We start from the raw sequence: 20712 nt of genomic DNA on the forward strand, positions 1-20712 counted from the left end.
CTGCCACACCCAGGACGAGCAAGGGCCCCACCCCCGGGGCCCGCCGCCGCGACCGGGACTCTGTCCCGGCCGCCGCCGCCGCCGCCGCTCACCACAGCCCGCCCCGCTGCGGGCGGGGCCTGCCCGGCAAGGGCGGGAACTTCCGGCTCCAGCCGACCCCGCCCCTCACCTTGGCCTCGGGTCCGCGCTAAGCCAATGAGGGTGGGGAGTCGCAGCCGGGCAGGTAACCAGGCGCCCAATCAGAAAGGCGCCGCGGGAACAGGTGGGGGCGGGGCCTCGGCGTTCCGCGCGCGCGGCCCCGCCCCTTTGCCCCGCTCTCGACCGCGCCAATCGGCCTCCGCGGCGGCGCCCCGCTCCCCCCGCCCGGCGGCGCGCGGGTGTGTTCGGAGGTGGGGGCGCGGCGCGCGCCGGCTCCGCGGGGGAGGGGCTACCTGCCAGGAGCGGCGCCGGCTGCGGCACCCGCCGGCGGGGCTCGCGCCCTGCCCGCCTCCCGACGGCCACCCCCCGCCCCCAACCGCCGCCGCCGCGTGAGGGGCCGCCCGGCGGCCGGGCCGTGAGGGCAGCGGGCGGCCCGGGCCGGAGGAGCGCGGAGGCAGCCATGGCAGTGGTGGCCCCGGAGACTCGGAAGTTCACGCGGGCGCTGAGCAAGCCCGGCACGGCGGCCGAACTGCGGCAGAGCGTCTCCGAGGTGGTGCGCGGCTCCGTCCTCCTGGTGAGTGCGGGGGCGGCCCGCCAGGGGTCCGGGCGAGGCTGTGGGCGGGGGGAGCCTCCGCCGGGGCCTCTCGGGGCTGCGGGGGGAGGGCAGGCGGTGGCCCCGGAGGAGAAGACGGGCCCTTTGATCCTTCCCGGGCCCGCCTGGGCTGTCACGACGGCAGGAGCGGGGGGAGGTCGGCGCGGCCCCGTGCCGGGCTTGCGGCTCTTCACCTCCCCCGGAGGCTGCTGCGGGCGGGATGAGGTGCGGGTGCCGCCGCAGGCGGGGCGGGGACGCTCCCAGCGGCAGCCGCGCGGAGGGCGCCATGGGATGCGGCGCCCGGCGGGCACGGAGGGCTGGGCGCTGCCGCCCTCCCCGCTGCAAACTTCTCCTCGGCGTGAAGCGGTGCGGGACGGCCGGGGCAAGCGGAGCTCTCCGGGAAGCAGCGGCGCCCTCCTGGCTGTAACCTGCCCTAGGCGCGGTGGGGGGCCTGGTGCCTCCTTTCTCCTCCACCTGTAGCGCGGGTGCAGCTTGCGCTTGGCCTTGTTTGACTGAAGCGCTTTCGTGTGCGTGAAAACCATGGTGCAAAAGTGATTTTTCATCCTACTACTGTCCGCACGCTTTACAACTAAAACACATTTTTTGTTGCGTGTATCGTACAGAATGAAAGATGAGTGCTGGCAAGTCTAGCAGGAATGTTTTAATATGTTATTTGTCCCTACTGTCTGTACTGTGCTAGCACGTGGTAGTTGTTCTTGCCAGTTCACAACTGGGCATGTTAGTTTAAATTAAACTGCTGAAAGTAAATGGGTGTGAAGGTGTTAGATGGTGAACTGAGGCAGCTGGGACCGAGAGAGAGAGAAGTATGTTTTTTTGGCCTGGCTGTACCCAGGTGACGACATCTTAAACAGCCTCTGCAAGATTTTTCAGAGCTTCTCTCTTGGGGCTCTTATTCATGGTATGCATTTGTTTTCCATGTGGTTTTGTTATCTCTCAGGGTAATGTTTTAGTAAGCACTTAACCCTGTGTAAGTAGAGAGTTTTTGGTGCTGGGGTTCCTGATACTAGAAGCTGATCTGTCATTTGTTTTTCACTCTTGCTAATGCTAAGTACGGTCTTGTCTAACTTTTTTAACTGCTTGTCGGAACACTGTCTTGCCATAGTTATATGTTGCAAGAGTAACAAATGTTGTAGCTGTAATTTAAAGACAAATACCTTTCCTTAATAAAATGATGATTCTAAAATTAATTTACTCCTTATTTAACTGTGGGTTACGGAATATATAATAGAACACCTAACATGCATAGTTCAGGGTCCACCTGAATACTGACAGCTTTCCGCAAGAACTAGCACATATACATGTAACAAACATCCAATAAATGTTAACGCTTCTCCAGGGATCAAGTCTTTCCTGGGAAGAGTGGAAGAAGGATATATATGTTTAAAAATGTTTTTCATGTTGAGGGAACATGAAAGGAATTTAGGTATTTTCATGACATAAATAAATGTTTCTTTTGCAGTAACTGGCAACCCTGCCCTCCCCCTCCTTCCCCTATGGAAGTTTTTTTTTCTTAGTTCACTTATGACTAGGTCATTGAGATGAGCTGGAAAATATTTATCCGATTCTTTAATTCACTCAGGTTGACCAAATACATAATAGGATGGTATTCACTAATATTGCAGGTATTTTTGCCACAACAGCATATTCTGCAGAATTTTAAGGACGTGAAAGAAGTGATGGTGTGAAGTGGTGTACTGGCTCAATCTTATTCTGGATAAGGTCTTCCATCACTATTTTAGAAAGCAAAAATAGTGACTTACCATTCATGGCAACTTAACATTCCTGTCAGGTTTGTGATCCTTTTCTGTTAGCTTGATGCATGGAGCAAAACCCCTATTTCTCTCCCATACAGTCTTGTGCTGAAGTTCACCTTCCTATTTCAGCCATGTTTTGCTCCTGCTGTTAAGTGTTTCCTACTGTCATAAATGCTGTTCGTTTTATCACTGAACTCCTATGTTCCTGCTCACACACTATTTAAATCATGAAGTAAAAGGGTAGTGATTGCAGGTTTACCTTTACCTTTTTAACTTTTCTTCCTCCTTTGAATGTACTGTAACTTTTTTTGTTGAGCATTGTGATGTTTGGAATTAAATTGTACTTTTTTTTTTTGAAAAAGGAGGAGTTTGGTTTTTTGTTTGTTTGTTTGTTTGTTTTTGCTATAAAACACATTTTAAAAATAGTTACTTCTATAAGTTTGACAGGTTGACCTGTTTCTTAACTGTTGGAGTTTCTGGGCTTTATTAGTTGAAAAATCTCTTAGGCTGACCTGGTGAACATAGGTATTATAGTAGTTGTGGAATACTCTATTCAGCTGTGTGGCTTTAAAGAAAAGAAGACCCACTTTCTTTCCTAAGCTGCCTCTCAATGCTCTTTGATAGAGCACCCCCCCCCAGGATTTTTTGAACTGGGTTGTCGACAAAATGTCTTGCTTAAAACATGTTTCAGCATTGGTAACTACTGTGATCTTACTGTCATCACTTGCTCATGAAAAAATACTGAAGTTTTCTTAAACTGAAAAAATACTGAAGCTGTTTTCCATTGGCTAGCTTGCAGCGTAGAACCTGGAGATAGGAAAGAATGAATTCAAACTAGCAGTTCTTGGTGGGTGATCTGTCCAGATATGTACAACCAAATATTGCTTCTGACTGTACATCTCTGCAGCAAAATGTACTGATGTACTGAGCAGTGATGCAAATCATCCAGTCGTTATTTGCAGTAGCAGATAAAAGTGAATTGCTAATACCTCTGAGGTTGTGTAGATTCTCTAACTTGTTATTGTGGCTACTGTTTGACAGTTCCATCCATTTTTACCATGAACAATGTATTGCAAGACTTAAAAGAAAAAAAAGAAAGAGCCTTTCCCATCTTTAAATGAGGTTTTATTAGATCACATTTCTAAAATATGCTTGTCTTTTCTGCTTTATAAATGTTCTTAGGATCATGCTGATGAAAGAGGACTGAAGCATGTCAGTAGGATAGCATGGTATATCTTAAATTTTCAGATTGTTCTCGATTGGAACTAAAAGTCAGAGATTTTCAGTGAGCTGATAGATTAAATGGCTTGGCTGAGTAGTAAAAAAACATTAAGCAGATATGGTTAGCCAAACTAGTTTTCATCACAGAATGAAGCAAGCGATCTTGTCAACATTTGACATCTCATATATTCTTTCTGTTAGGTTTAGTTTGCTGAACCAACAAGTACAGTTTGGTTGGCTGAACTGAAAACTTATTTGGCAATCAGCTTTTCACTGTGATATAATGCACATAATATATTATCTTGATTATTTGGGTTCAGTTTTTGCTCTTTTCTGCTTGACAGTAGCATTCTTGCTGAATATGTTCTTGAGCATTGTTGATGTTGTTTTGACTTCAGGCTAGCCACATGACTTAATGTGATGCCTCTGGCCACCCGAATACCTTTATGACTGGGGAGGAAGACTATGGGGATGACAAGTCTGTCTCTTAAACAAGCAATCTTACCAAGAGCAGTTTTCAATGCAATTTCAGTATTACGCGTAATTGGAAGCGGTCTCTTTAAGTGGTGATGAGTTACCCAAAGCATGTTGTATACAGATCAGCAGCACTGCTGGAGGGATATGTGGTGTCTTGTTCAATGATATGTTAACGAGAAATTATCTCAGTGACAAAACAATGTGTTCTACCCTGTATTAAATTATGCTGACACTTAAGGATAACAAACAATTAAGAGAATTGGCATACCAGATTTGGCATACCAGATTTGGTCTGCTTTTGCCTAGCTCTCAGTAAAATGCCCTTATCAAATATGCAGATAATGAAAATGTTTAAATATATCAAATAATGCAGCAACAGTTGTTTCCCCTATGTCAAAATTAACATTGTACAGAAGAAACTGGAGATATGGGAAAACAGGGTGAAATCTGAGTGATTCCCAGATTGTTCTGTGCAGTTTTCCTTTTTGATTTGGGTGTATAAAATAGGTTTGAGTATTTAAAGGCTGAAATCATCATGTCTTAATATAGTCTTGGGCTTTATATGTTAACTTCAGGTACCTGGTAGAGCTCTTGAGTTCTAAAACTCTTGCAGAAGGTCAGCTTTTCAGATGTGGAGGAAAATCAGTATATCATAAAGACAATGCTTGGATCTCCTAATAAGTCTTTGACCTCAAACTCACTGATATTCTTTCTTTTTTTTTTAAAGAAGATTTATTCTTGATTTTAACACCATGTCAACTTTGTCTTTCCAATCCCGACCTCTGCTTTCGGTGAATCTCAACTCCATGAAAAAGATGGATAGGTGCACTCTATGCTACATTATTACAATGTTTTTAACATAGTGTTTCCCAAGAATACAGTTACTGGGAGGATTACATAGTATTCATTTTGGTTTGGTGTTTTCCTTTCTGATTGGTGTATCCTCTCGTATGCCCTGTGCACAAAGGGCCTGTGCACTTTTCTGCAAAGCGGCTTCCCTGTATACGATGAATGGAGTGTTTGGAACCTCATTAACTGCGAGATTTCAGTTGCAGTGTTTATGTTGAAAGGGATAGTTGATGGCTTGCTTTAGGAAAGTAGGAATTAAAAAGTGATATGTAATGCTGAAGGGATGAGTGAAGACAGGGATCTTTTAGAGCTGATGGGTACAGAAAAGCTGGGAACATGGATAAGGCTTGAGCTTTCTGTTAAGGAATGTGAAATTGTATATGCAAGGAATTTGGAAGAAGCATATTGTTGTAAATGGCTGAGTGAAAGCAGGGAGATGAGATTTTAAAGGAAAAATTGTTGCTGACAATGGACGTTATCCTAACACATCTCATCTTGGAGGAACTCAATGCGAACAGTATTGCTTGTTCAATCAGTCTCTGAACTGTTGAACTTTCTCTTTGGGGGGAAAAACCTGATACTCAACCCTGAAGAAGTTATTTTAGTTTATGGTATGTACAGCTTACCTTTCCTAAAGGAAATAAAAATTGGCAGAGAATAAGATCTTTTTGATAAAGGTGCTAATTTTATTTCAGCAAAGTGTATGTAAAAACTTTTTTGATTGGATACAAAACATTAGTAAGAAAACTGTTATTTCTGGCAAGTCTGATACTGCTAAGAAAACTTACTGTGTATGATAGACATTTCTGTGGTTGTGAAGATTAAGAGGCTATAGTACTAAAGTTTCTATTAATAAATATCATTAAACTTATTTGAATTTTAAATGTCAGTAAGCTTCTTGTTCAGAAAGGAAATGTGAGGGGAAAAATACAGGACACCTGAATTTCTGTGTGAACAAAAATACATTTAACCATTCAACAACATTAGATCATTCTTGTTAGCTGCACCTTATTTCTTTATTTTTTTCTGGAACTTTTTCTATCCCACTAGATAAGGATAATTATGTTTAAAATAGAGGAGTAAATGCTTTAAAAATAGTTGTTTCTAATACAGCAAATGTCAGATGTAGGGTGATGCTGGATTGGGTTTTCAGTCTATGGTGGCAGCAGCTCTCTTGAAGCACAGAACACCACAGCGTACCTTCTTTTTCTTCTCTTCCTCCTACTCATGCCCTTTAATACTCAGTCAGGATCAGATATTTGTATCTCAATGGAAGTAGCACTCATTACACCTGAATTTAAACTTGGGAATTTCACAACTCCATAATTATTTTTTTTTTCCCCACAGGGAAGGTCTTGTGCAATAAACTTAAAACTGCATATCCCACGTAAAGTCATACGATTACTCTGCATTGTGCTTCTATGTTTCAAAAGGGTCTGTAATTACTCAATTTGAAAACCAGACCTTTAATATCAGCTGTTTTTTCTATTGCATAGTGTAGATGTTCAAGTTACTTTTAAGCATATGTAGTTATTGGACTGAGTGGTCACTTGTATGCGAGTAGTGTGTACCTGAGATTAGATAACCATCAGATATATGCATGTATATGCAAGCTCATCAATTTGTGAATTTGGTAGTTCAACCAGATATTTGTATTTTTGAAGTAGTTTTAAGACTCTGCCAAACTCATGCGTGTTTGTTGTGAAAATAGTAAGGAAAAATTATTGGTAAGCCATTGAAGCAAATAAGGGGAGTTCAGTTTTCCAGATAGCAAGAACCTTGATTGTGTCCTTCTGAGAAATGTGTTGCCTATATTGCTTTTATTTAAAAATTTCTGTAACTGTTAGAGGTGATTTGGTGCCAGTGGCTCTTTATGGAGATAAAGAAAAGGTGTACCATCTTCAGTGCTGGTGTCCAGGAAGCTCTCATTTAGACCTGAAATTTCTGATGGCGGTTGAAGAACTTACCTAGTGCCGTGATTTTAAAATACTATATATTAAAAATGTACATAAAACTTAATTCCTTAGCTAGTGTTTATTTTTGATTTTGAGGTTGATCTCAAGTACTTCACTTGACTTAGATACTGAAGGCAAAACTCCTTCATTTGGAAGAGGGTAAGGACAAATTCATTCTCCCTCGCCCCCCTTAGCTTGTCTGTGTCCATGAAAAGCATTGATTATGCAAGGCAGAAAAGGCATAAAGTTGCACAAGTAGTCCATGTATTACATAATGACTTTCTCATTTAAATATTTTTGAAATAACTTATATCTAAAGATGAGAAGATACTCCAATAATTCTTACCATGTAGCTTATTCTGGACCTTAATTTAGAGGATAGATAGGTTTATGAAGGGAGGCTTACATTCCGTCTTAGTCCAGAGGCCCTGATGTACTTAGGGTCTTAAATTTAATAATCTATGAAATAGTGGTCGGTATCGCATCATGAGAAAGCTATGGGATTTTTTTTTCTTTTATTTTTCTGTAAGAGTCCTTAAAGTTCTTTTTGTGAGAATGAAAGTGAGCATATATTATCTCAAAATAGAGACTTCCTGTAATATTAAAAACCCAATACATTAACAGTCTTAGAGGCCTTAAAAACCAGCCTGGTTAATGTTATGGACAAGATTCCTTGTAGGAAGCAAGGGGCAGAATTTCATTGGTGCAATGGACTCTGCTTTGGAAAAAAGTTTACTAGACATCTAAAGGTCTTCAGAAAGTCGAGCAGAAGCTCTGAAGGGGGTTTTGTGAAGAAAGCTGTTGTGGAGCACAAAGGTTTGCTAAGAGAAATTCAACATCTGTAGCTGAGGTTGCCTTCTACTGCACTCCCATTGTGACTGGTTGAGAGAAATGGCAGCTTTGCTGCAGAAACATTAAGAAAATAAAAATCTTAATCTGACTGTAGGGGTGGGGAATGGGATTCTTTGTTGGCATAAGGATGAATTACTGTATCTGTTAGAACAGTTTGTCACCTCCTCATCTATGCCCAGTGAATCGGATATGAGAGGAGGAATGGGGAATCCAGATACTGTCTTCTGCATTCTCCTGCTGTGTCCAGAGATCGCTGCCTGGTTTGGAGACTCAGACAGTTCAAATGAGGGAAGAATGAAAAAGAAGAAATCAGGAGCCTTTGCTGAAAACCTTGTCTGGATCTGGCATCTCAGACTGGTGAAACTGTCCACTCCATTCTGTGAGTAGCGCTCTATTTAAGGTAGTGGTGTTGCCTTGGGGGTGCTGGTGACCATCCAGAATAAAAAAAAAAAAAACAGCAGGAAAGATCTGTCCAAGGCATGTGGTGCGAAGGGGTGCTGTGGCGCTCTCGCACGATCACGGGCTGGCTGAGGCTGGAAGGGACCTCTTGAGGTCATTTGGTCCAACCCTCTGCTCAAGCAGGGCCACCTAGAGCTGGTTGCCCTGGGCTGTGTCCAGATGGCTTTTGAATATTGCCAAAGATGGAGGCTCCACAACCTCCCTGGGCAACCTGTGCCAGTGCTTAGTCACCCTCACAGTGACAAAGTGTTTCCTGATGTTCAGAGGGCACCTCCTGCGTTTCCGTTTGTGCCCATTGCCTCTGGTCCTGTCACTGGGCACCACTGAGCAGAGCCTGGCTGCGTCCTCTTTGCGCCCTCCCTTCAGGTATTTATATACATTGATGAGATCCCCCCGAGCCTTCTCTTCTCCAGGCTGAACAGCCCCAGCTCTCTTGGCCTTTCCTCATAGGCGGGATGCTCCAGTCCCTTCATCATATTTGTGCCCATTGCTCGACTCTCTCCAGTATGTCCATGGCTCTCTTGTGCTGGGGAGCCCAGAACCACACTCTTTTGTGTTCTTGTTCTGTAAGGTGTTAGTTTGCTTTTTAGGAACAAAGTAATCTTAGCTCTGCGTGCTGAGGAAGCAAGCAGGTAGTACTTGTTGGTGTCAATGTAAATTGAGGCCTTATCGGGAATTTTAGTTTGAAGCCTCTGGGCTCAGGCAAAGCTTTGTTTTGGGGCCCTCTCTGAATAAAAAGGCCCATTCCCATTAAAGGACCAGCAGAAAGAAATTCTTTGTACTCACCAGCTGAAGGAAAGGATGTCAGCTAGTTTAAGAAGGAAATTTGTTATTCCGCCCCTGGAATTGTTGTGTCAGAAAAGAACATGAAAGTTCTGGATCATTTTTCTATCTTGAGGCAATGAGGAGGAAGAAATAAGTCAGTTGAGGCTGAACGTTGTTTGAAAAATTCACAGGATTTCTGTACAAAGGTTAAATGTAAAGTAGACCTTGCTATATACAATATTGTCAATGCCGGTATGCTGGTAGTTCTGGAAGAAATGTCAACTTTATAATTCTGAGCAAATCAAGGCAACATGGTTTAGACTGGCTTTTTTTCCTCTAACTGCTTTTGTAGTATGCTTGAAAAGTTTATTCTAGTGATGATTCTAGGAGAGAATACTAGAAATTAAAAAATATGGGGCACTAAATCAACACAGCCGTTCACTTTTCAAAATGATACCTCACTCTAAACTTGTTTGAAATTTTCAGTGATGAATGAGTTTGTGCATGAACAATGTTACAGTCCCTACAAGTTGAAATCAAATAGTCCCTTTTGAAGTTTCTTCTACTAAGAAACATAGTTATTCATGCAGTTGGAATATCAAGTGACCTCACATAAAATTAACTAAGCAACTAAAATATGCTTTAAAACACAACCCTCCCCCAAACCCAAATAAAACAAGAAAAACAACTCCAACCCCCCAGAAAACTATATATATAAAAAAAAAAGTAAAGATTTATGTTTAGTCACAACAAAGCTGAGAAGGGCTAATGCTGATTCAGAGCTGCTAGAATACAGGGAAGCCTGTAATATAGATCCATCAGTGTAAATAAATAATCCTCAGCTGCTGCTTCTGGGTGCTTTTTGGTACTCAGGTGTAGCTATTGACTTAAAAAGAGATAGCATGTTGACAGATACTGATCTAGGTTTGGAAATTTGAGGCACAGACTAAACTGCTTTTAGTACTACCAGGTACTCTGTGGGAGGGAAGGAGTTATTTCGTGAATTCGGAGATAAGATGGGGGTTTATTTTTTCACTGCTATAAAATTAATCCTTCAACAAAGAGTGACCACACATTATACTCAGAATGGATAATGCTTGCATAATTTTAAGTAGAGAAAACATTTGAATATCTGGTTACATCAGTGCAGGATGTAATATATTTCACTTACGATAACACAAAAATTGCGATGTATTTGATTTCAAGAGCCTGGAATTCAATGTACATGAGTTTGTAGACATTTGATTTGGTTTCAGCTTGCAAGTCCAGAGCCTCTACTGCCTTTGGATGCTTGTGTTTTGACATTAAGAGATATGAGCTTCCTACCTCACTGGTTACCCAAGGCACAGCTGCCCTTCACATGCTGAAGGGAGTACTGAAATATACAGAATAAGAAAAATAGAAGCTCCATGGAAAGAGCTGGGTGTTTTCAGTGGGAGAGGCAAAGGCTAGAAAGACAGCTCTTGGTCTCATTTTAACAGGTTTGATAAGAAATCAAAAGTCAAATGGAAATACTAGCTAGCATTGTGGATATTAACATATAGAAAAGAGGCTTTGGTTTTAAGGTGATGGAAAGGTAGTCATCCATTTTCCAGTTTGATGGCATTGCCAATGCTATTTCATGCTCTTTGGCCTTTAATGTTGCATAATGATCTTTATATCCTTTGATTTCAGAAGAAGTACTGTTGTTCACCAGGGCGCTGATACTGGCAGAGAATCTGCTTGCATGTCACTTGATGCCTTTGTAGGCTTGTTTGTAGGCACGGTTGTAAGTGACTACAGCCAGGCAACAGAATAATATAGAACCGAAGCTTTGTGAAAATAAGACTGAAAGTCACCTTATCTAGCCTGTTCCTCACTTGGCCCAGTACAGCGATGATGACAAGTGGTATTTCAGACCTTTTTCTGCCAGGCATATTTGCACCCACTTGCAGTGGCACTAATACCTGTGTAGCGTAATGTCATCTGATTTAGTTGGTGGTTTAGCTGAAAATCATAGTAGTATGTTTGCCTTTAAGAATGTTCAAGGAGGCTTCACTCTTGCTGTTTGCTAGTCCAAGAGGGATTTTAAATTCACGTTGGACCTCAAACGTCAGTGAGTTTAAAAAGAGCATTCAGGTTAATGAAGAGATGACATACGTCATAATTATTTGAAGCATGCTATTCTAGTTTCCTTCAGAAATTGTCTTGGGATTCTTGCTTGCCAGGCTTGTTATTACCTTGGAGTTATTTTCCTGGTATTGTATATGGCCCTAAATGGACCAATAATGTTATATGTTAATTTCTTCCCAGCCTGAGCATACAGCATGATCCAGTAAGTTTTTCCTCACACGAAATATGAGGTTTCTAATAGGAAAAAAAATAATCCTGCTGTAAACAGTCTTGCTGGTAAAGTTCAAGGGATAATACTTCCAGCATAAGATTTTGGCAGCTAATGGTCTGCTGGAGGGGAAGTTGGAACTTTTTCCTGACTGAACTAGGAACAAAGGGAAGGAGAAAGACCTGAATCTGAATAACCTCCATAGTGGGATTAAAAGTATAAAAGGATGTATGAGCCCTGAACTGCTACTCTTTGCTGAACAGAGTAAGGTCGTTCAAAAACTGAGTTCTAATATTTCCCCCCCCTCCCCGCCCAGTCTGCTGCCCTGTGGACCATTATTTATTCTGGCACGGTTTTATTAGTGTTTCTGAAAATAATATCCTATGATTAGTGACTTGTTCTGTAACTCTCTAATAATAATAAATTTCTGTTGTGGTTATCTTACTAGTTATTTAAGAGCCCAGAATAATCGCTTCAACTTCAGAACGCTGAAGGTTATGTGACCACTAGATGGAGTCCAGTGAGCATATTTTAATACCAGAAATCCTATGTTATGGCTTGAAATATAAATAGTTAAAAGGGCTAGGTGTTTTGTGTCTCACGCTTAACAATAAATGTTAATTTGTTCAGTTTAGATTGACTGGGACAACTTCCTAATGTTCTTTGGGTTATTCTTGGTATGTATCCTCAAGGTATACTTGAGTTAAGTTTGAACTTAAGGCACATGCTTTACTGGCAGTTTCCACTGTTCATCTGTGGATGAAAATGTGTTGTTATTCATGTGAGAATGAACTTGTGAGAAGACTGACCTTTCTGCAGTTCTCAACTATGTGATCTAAAACTATTCGCTAAGATACTTAGCATTTTGTAACTAGCAGGGTTTTAAATTTGTGTACATCTCTCCATCAGCACATATATAATATCATGTATGCAAGATTTGAAATAGCATTTCTTGGGTTGTATCGTTTATGCTTCCTTCCCACTTCTCTAAATGTATAAAAGGCATAATAGACACAAACATTCCCTTGTTCGTTGATTAAAAGAAACTTGTGATATTAGCCAGCTATGACAGCTTCCTTGACTAGATAAGACAGAACTAAATCTTGCTCCAATTTTCATAAGCATTATTTTTGACTTTTGATATGATCTTTGACATTAGGGACATCTCAAAAATGATATGCCTCTGGTCTTCAGCCTGGTGGTATACTTAATATTTCTAATGTCACAGTTGTTTTTTGTTTCTGTTTGATGTAAATCTCTTCTTAAGGCCTTGCTGAGTGTGCAGGTTCTCAGTCAAAATTACATGGGAATCCAAGCATGCTATTCTCAAGACTACCTCCTGGAGTAATCACACTGGCTTTCTTCTGAAGGACGGAATTCTCTTGGATTTTTTCTTTTTCTGTGTCTCTGTGGTAGTGTAATGCCACAGAATCATGGAAACTTACAGGTTGAAAGGAAAATCTCTGGAAGTCGCCTAGTGCAATCCCTTGCTCAAAGCAGGTCTGGTTAGAGCAGGTTGCTCAGAGATTAATTAAAACCAATCTGGTTTTAATATCCATGAAGATAGAAATACTTTAACATCAATAGTTGACGACCCTCACGGTTAAGAAAAAAAAAATCATTTTATGCAAATGGAATATTCTGTGTCTGTTGCCTCTTGTCCTCTGACTGTACTTTCAAGAAGAGTCTGGCTCTATCCTCTCTCTACCTTCCCATTAGGCAGTTGCAGACAGCAATAAGATCTCCTATTAGCCTTCACTTAAGGCTGAACTATCCAAGGTCTCTTAGATTTTTCTCATACATCATATGATGCAGCCCCTAAACCATCATGATGGCTCTCCACTGGACTCAGTCCAGTATTTCAATATCTTTCTTGTACTGAGAAGCCTGCTCAGCGTGTTCAACTTGCTGTCCACCAGGACGTCATCCTTATCATCCACTCATTCAGACCACATCTGCCTAATTTGGCTACAAGGATGTCATGGGGGACTGTGTCAGAAGCCTTGTTTTACTAACGTTATTCAATGTCCACTGCTATCTCTGTGGCCACAGAGCCAGCCCATCTCATCACAGAAGGCAAACTGGTTAGGTGTAATTTGTGCTGAGTAAATCCATGTTGTCTACTTGGAATTACTCTCTTATTCTTTATATGTCTAGAAATGGCTTCCAGGAAGGTTTGCCTCATAATTTTCCCAGAGACTGGAGTGAATCTGACTAGCCTGTAGTTCCCCATATCCTCCTTCTTGCCATTTTGGATAGCGGATATGCGGGTTACTAAGAATAATCCATATCCAAGCAGACACTCTGCACTAGTTTTGACAAATCAGGTGCTTTTGACAAATCACTCACTGTGGTGGCCACAAAGCAGCTTTTAGCACAGTTCCTTCTTTCTGAAGAAACATGAGTTCTTGAAGAGAATTGCCTGACAAAGCTCTTCTATGAAATGTGCATGAAGCAGTCATTTCAGAAACAGTCCTTGCAACAGGAACTGGCACCTGAATTTCCTCCTTCCTCTCCTCTAGGAACATTCCTAGTAAGTATGAACTGTGGTATGTACACTTCTTTTCCCTCTTGCAAGGCTATTGGATCTTCAGTTCTTTGCTGCAGTATAGCTTTGTCAGGCAGAAGTGAGTACGTTGGCTGTGATGTGCTATCATCTGGTTGTTAAGGCACTCCAAAGAGTGGTAAGTGATGTTGGTTTTAATCTCTTTGGGCTGAGGAGGCTTTAGGCCCACATCTCTAGCATTCTGAGCTGATATACAGGCTGCTGCCAGATGGAAGGTAGTGCTCCACCTACAGATACTGTCATGTTTTGTGAAAAGCTGAATTCAGTCAAGATGTGTTAAGATCTCTAAGGAACCAGATATTCACTCCTGTCAAGATGGCATCAGTTTGGGCATGTTAAATACCAAGGACAACTTTGTAGGTAAAAATGTAAGTACCTACTTGTAACGTTTTAAGAGATTAAGCATATTTTTGTGGCTCTTATGCTAGGACCCAGATGCTTGAATCCTGCCTGAATTACGTTCTCTTGCAGATATGGGCCTGTGTCTTTATGAAATGCTTTGCTATAGTGATGGCATGTCTGAAGGCAAAATGTCCATGTTGTTTTTAGAAACACATTTGATTGGAAGGTCTCCCTAGTTTGATCTGTACTCTCCCAACTGTTCAATTTCTGTCTAATAAATTCTCATTTTGTAATAAGAATTCTATAGGATCCCCTGAAGATTTTAAATCAACCCAGGTAATAATTCCCTAAAGACTTCTACCTTTGTAAGTGTTAACCAATGTCAAACTGAAACTTGTAAACATTGGTTAGAACTGTCTGATGTCTAGCATGCATGTTTACTTTGTACCTATGTTATTATGCTTGCTGGAACTCATTTGGTTGTCAAAGGGTTGCTTAACATGTTGATTTGAAGTCCTTCAGTTCCCAAGCGAAAAGTGATTATTAGGCATTTACTGTAATCAGAGGAGGACTGGTGGTTAGACCCTTAAAGCAATTGTCTAACTGTACTGTTAAACCATTCCTGACCAATTTTTTGGAGGGGAACTAGAGCTTCTTCTTTATTACATGTCCAAGAGAACACATCTCAAAATGATATGATTGTGAACAACTTGGAACTAACACAACTAATTAATCTTTTTGTCTTCGGGAATCTGTGCAGTCAGTACAGATTCAATATAGTATACATTAAGGAGGAGCTTGTTGCTCCCCATGTAAACAGGCGGTTTGGCTTGGGGATGTAGTATTTGCAACACACACTAACTCAAATAGCTCTTCATAAGTCTGCATGCTTTCTGGTGCAGACCCTTTTTCACAAACCAATAGAAGACAGACATTAGTGATGTCTCCTCTTTACAACCTTCCTTTCCTCCCTTCTACTCTTCCTTATGGAAAAAGACCTTTTCGTAACACAGGCTTAGCTAAAGGCAGTTTGCAATGTCTAGCTTGCTGCTCATATGATGTACAGTCTGGCTTGTTTATATGTTGATTTTTTTTTTGTTCTGTTTTTTACCATCAGATTAAGACTTCTACCTGTGATAGGCTGTCCTTTAGCTCTCTTCAACTGGTAGAGAAAGTTCTGTCAGACCTTTGCAAGAATTTTTCCAGCCTCCTGTTTCATTTTGAGATGTAATACTGTAATGGATAATATTACATTGTGTCACATTTCTGTCTGGATGTTCACTGCTTGTGCAGTGTGGTTGCTCATTACAATTGCAGGAATCTCCTTAGTGAAGCTGGAAACTTCCACTTTGCACCAAGTTAAGGTGTTAGGGAAAAAGTATGCTTGTTGGCAGACAATGCTTTACGTTGCATACTATTCAGATTTCTCGTAATATTAACATTTAAGCATCTGGTCAAGCTCCTCCTCTGTGTGGTTTCTTCCCACCCCTCATGTCCCCACATTTATCTCCCTTTCAAGCTGTGTTTGGAATGCTTTTTATGTCATTGTTGTTACCACTGTGTTGATCCAAGTCAGTTTCAGTTGCCTTTTCTAAAATAGTGTAGAAACATGATGCTAAATTTATTCAATAGTTGGAATTAAATTTGCTCTTAATTGGTTTTGAATTAGAACACCTCCCAGGGTCACTTCCAACCTGAATTAGTCTACAATTCTGTCATTTGTTTGTCTTTCGGAATGAAATTTTTTGTCTTCCTGTTTCTCCACATCCTACCTAGTGCTTTAGAAGTGAGGTCATTTTCTAGGCATTTGAAGGAACTGTCTAGTGCATGATAATTTGTTGTAAACTGACTTACTTTTCTCACACTTTCTTAAGGCGCGAGCTACTTTTTCTACTTTTTGCTAGAAACATTTTCAATTATGAAGTCTCTAAAATTTCACCGAACAACTCTCTAAACAGTGCTTTTTTAAATGATCTCTTAACTTCTGATATCACCTTCGGAACCTGAACTTTGTTAGGTCTCTGTAATCCTAAATTCCAGATGGGAATGAAGTGGACTTCTGCACTAGAAACAGTTCACTTGAATGTATTTTTTGGGGGTGCCTTCCGTGGTAATTCCCATGACTATTTTCCCTCACGTGTTTGCAAGGATGTCTTTATCCAACCTTAGTGAATGGAGCAAAGCATTTCCCTCATGATCCTGCTTCTTGTTTTCAAAGAGGGTAGGGTAGGTAGAGAGACAGAAGAAGGTACAGACCCATCGCTGTGCAAGGTTCATGGTTATGTATGAATTATCTTTGCTCTTCAGAGTAGAATTTATGCCAAATTCTTCACCATTACCTTCTTTATCCTCCCCCCACAAAAAGCTATTCCTTGTTAACAGAACTGCCTTAACACAATTTGTATTTCTTACAATATGTGGAATGTGCTAACTGCTGCCTTTGAGAATATGGGACTGGCAGGAACTACTTGGATCACTGTCAAATATTGATTTTTTCTTTCTTTTTTTTTTTTTTTAAATCAATGTGTCTGCATGTTGTTATGGTGTATTTAGGTTAGAAATGTAATGAGAAGCATACTGAGATGTATTAACTAGCCAGATGTTAGGGAAAAATGCTAATAAATCTTAAAAATGTCTTCTAATTGTCTCATTATAGCATGCAAGTATTTCCTTGAGATAAGTTAATTTGCATGGGGCAAATCTGTAGCTGACATCATTAATCTGCTTATTCCCTCCTTTCATGCTTCACTTAAGTCCTTTTAATTTACTTTTTTAAACTCCATTGCAACAATTTGAGTTTGTAAGTTCACTCTTTCATCCAGTTTTACAATTTGGTGAATAAGTAAGTAAATACATCTCAGTGCTTTCAGTTTAGCAGAAATATAAAACTAATCAGCAATCTCTGGCAGAATGATTGATATTGTTATGGTGTGGATTGGGACAGTTATTTTTTACAAATTCCTTGCCTTTAAAAGTAGTTTACAAATTTAACACTTCTTCTCAGTGTCAATTAAAGGTGTTTACATACTTGCATGACAGATGCCAGTACTGTATGTGGAGTAGAATCCTGTAGTGATAAATGCAATCAATACAGGTGTGATTCACTATAAAACCAACAAATTTATATATTTTAAATTTCATGCTGTATTTTTGTTTTAGATGTGGAAGTTGATCTGAAATAGATACTGAGTCAGCTGTGTTCTTTTTTTCCTTTTTTTATGACTATTTGCACTTTTTATTGGCTATTTGCAATCAAGGGCTAGACAAAGTCAGTTTCTGGCAGGTGGGAATTGACTGATCACTTCGCATGTGAGGGAGAAAGGAAACAGTAAAGACAGCCTTCAGCTCCCTCGTGGTTTGCCTGAACTGATAATAGCATGCTGATAACATATAGATTTGATTGAAGTAGGTTTATGTGACACGCTGTTTTTCTTCCATAGCAGCAGTGATTTAAGAATTTTCCCCCCATTTTGAGTTTTTTTGTTTTGGAGTTTTTTGTTTTAAACACTAAAAAGCACATATAGGTCAAGCAAAGAAATGTTTGCCAGTACGAACTCTGTGCTAAGCATTCTGGGAGAGTGCTTTCTTGCAGCAGATGAGGATTCTTTGTGGCTGGCAGCAGAAACTGCAGCAGTATCTTTGCAGTTTCCTTTCATCTTTGATTACGTTCTAAGGATCTCTGAAATATAGGAGCTCTTTCCCTGACCCTCTGGAATATCTTTTCATCTCTGTTGCGGAGTATAGCACGTGCCAAAAGCCTCCTATCTTCTACAGTTCAAATATCCTTTGCTTTTCACCACCCTCTGATTTTTTTGTCTTCTGCGGCTGGATTTTTGGCAGCATTTGGCTTAAGCAAATAGGATTACATTTCAGTAGCTGATGGTTTCTAGTTGAGGAACGTACTAAATGTTGGACGTAATGAAGATTGTACAAAGAAATATTTCTGTGAAGCACAGGAAAATTATTCGAGTCGAGCAAAGGAAGAAGACATTCTGCAAATGCAATCAGGGCTGCTAGAAATGCAAAATTCAACAGATTTGGAATGGGTTGCACTACAAGTGTGGTTCTGTTTAAAGGCATTCGTACAGTTTTTGAGAGAAACTGTGGTTATATTTGCAAACAGCAAGGGGAAAACAATGCCCTTGAATACACAGCATTCAGCTTGCCAAATGAAGATTCAGGAATATTGATTCATTCATCCCTGGTAAATACAAACTTGTTTCATTAATAATTTTATCTGCTAATTGAAAGCTAAACTAAAACCAGGATACCATGTTTATTTAACATCTGCTATATACAGACATGAATATATCTTGTCCTGATAGTGTAGGATGTTAGTGCATGTATGTGACATATAATATACGTGTGCATGCAACTGTAATGTTAAAGCTTAGGACTCATATTCACTTTATCATTTAGATTTGTATTGATAGCTCTGAAGAATTTGCAATCCATAACAGGACTGTTATAGAAGATCGTCTGCTGTTAGATCTTTCTAAACATACTCTTGGAATGTATTTGGCACTTCAATTGAAGAACAACAGATGATTACGTTATTTGGAAAAACTAAGGAATGCTTTGTTGGGAAAACAGTAACCCAGGATTTAAGGTGTGTTTTTTTCAGATGGAGTCGAGTACATTTTTTTCTTTTTTTTTCTCTGAAACTATTCTATTTCTGTTTAACTTACTGAAAGGGATACAGGAGCATTCTAGAAGAAAAAAATGATTAAAGGGAGTAATAACTCTTTTCTGAACTGGCTTTGCTCTCAAAGGCTTTTTTAGGTGTTGCCTGATGCGAAGAAAACAGGCTCTAAAGTGAGACTGTCGTCTTTGTACCCCCCAGGTTAATGATGCATTTGTGCATCAGATGTATTGCATTTAGGCTTGAGGGGGTGGAATTGCAATAGCTACTGTGCACTGCTCGCTTCAGAATTGGGCTAGTTAAGGATTTAAATATTTATTTCAAATAATTTGGAGTTACTTGTTAATTGCTTTGTCACTGACTAGATAGTTGGAATAAGAGGGGTGTGGTACACTGAAATAACTGGACAGATTTTGACAAGCTTGTCGTGCCTGCTGGCGTACCCACACTGTGCAATTGCAGTTATGGAAAGCCTTTAGAAATTTCACAAAGCTTTGTTGTCGTTATGCTGTTCAGATCCTTTCTTACTGAACTCAAATATAAGAAAAAAAAAAGGTGTGTGTGTGAGTATGTATCTGTATGTATATGCATGTGTGTGTATTTATATGCAGACATACACATATATGTATGTTTATATACATGATACACACACATAAGCTTCCAGGAAAGAATACAGAATAATCTGAACTGTCTTCAGATGCTTAAAATAACTTACAGTATGGATATTACCCTTCATGATAGTGTTGCATTTTATAAATTCTTAGTATGGTTTGATATTAGAAATAAAATGGCTTCCACTAGGATTTAGAAGCCTTTTTACACTGTTAGCCATTTTTAAGTTAGCCTTGTACAGATGGTTATCAGACATTTGTTAAATTCTGGACAATGAATACTTCCAATAACTTTTGCACTCCATTGAATTTAAGACCTAACACCTTTACTGGTGTAGATGAGTGAATGAAGAAATACTTTTTTTTTTTAAATGTAATATGAATTATTGTAACTTGGAGGGTGCAGTGAAAATTTTTTGTATTGTATAACATTTTTTTTTCCTTCTTTGTTTCCTGTGGTATTGTTCCAGCAATAATTTATTTTTAATTTAGCCCTACAGAATTGGTTTGCAAACTGGCAAGATTAAGCACACAATATGCCTAGTCTGCCATTTACAACTGAAGTTCCACATTTGTCACTTAAGGCTTTTTTTTTTTTTAACTCCAAAATTTCTAGATGCCTTTAAATAACGATACTGGTTTTTTTGGATTTTCCTGTATGGCTTTGTCAGCTTGGTTTAACTGGAAGTAGTGGATCAAAATAAGCTTCTTCCGGGATAAATATTTGAAGGTTAGTATGGAAGAGTGTGTGGAATTGAGGGGTCAGAATGACTTCCTGCTCATTGTACTGAACTAGTGTAGTCCATAAGAACAAAAGTCAGAATTTACAAGAAAAAAAAAGGGACTTCATTAAAAGGCCATGCTCTTGATAGTCACAGCTGGCACTGGCTATCGCTTTCTGAGACGTCTGAGGCTGGGGAGCAGTTGCTACTGACTTACCCCTGAAGGGTGGAAAGCAGGATTCTCTGGAGAGGGGGAAAGATGCTGCAGTCCTGGCAACAGTGACAAGTTATTTTATGAAACTTAGCTAAACATATACACGAAACTCTTAAATGACATAATTTTTGTACTCTTTGCTGTAAAAGCTTTTTTGGCCAGTTCTTCCTCCTCTGAAAGTGGCCTTCAGGAGAAGAAATTACCTCATTTCT

The 20712-nt window shown here is 40.3% G+C and overlaps 1 protein-coding gene across 6 annotated transcripts in view; it reads left to right on the top strand.

Moving 5' to 3' along the window:
- Positions 1-240: 240 nt before the first annotated feature.
- DOCK9 (dedicator of cytokinesis 9) overlaps positions 241-20712 on the top strand; it is a 137604-nt gene continuing 117132 nt past the window's right edge. For 3 of the 6 annotated variants that reach the window (XM_075138062.1, XM_075138072.1, XM_075138153.1), the window contains exon 1: positions 326-712. In XM_075138062.1, coding sequence (XP_074994163.1) covers positions 599-712 — 114 coding nt within the window. In that variant the 5' untranslated portion in view covers positions 326-598. Of the gene's footprint in view, positions 713-17474; positions 18516-20712 lie in introns of those variants that run through there. The other 3 variants (XM_075138098.1, XM_075138109.1, XM_075138090.1) reach the window with 2 other exon arrangements.

This window comes from Calonectris borealis, chromosome 1 (genome assembly GCF_964195595.1).
Source record: "Calonectris borealis chromosome 1, bCalBor7.hap1.2, whole genome shotgun sequence".
In the NCBI taxonomy this organism is placed as follows: Eukaryota; Metazoa; Chordata; class Aves; order Procellariiformes; family Procellariidae; genus Calonectris; species Calonectris borealis.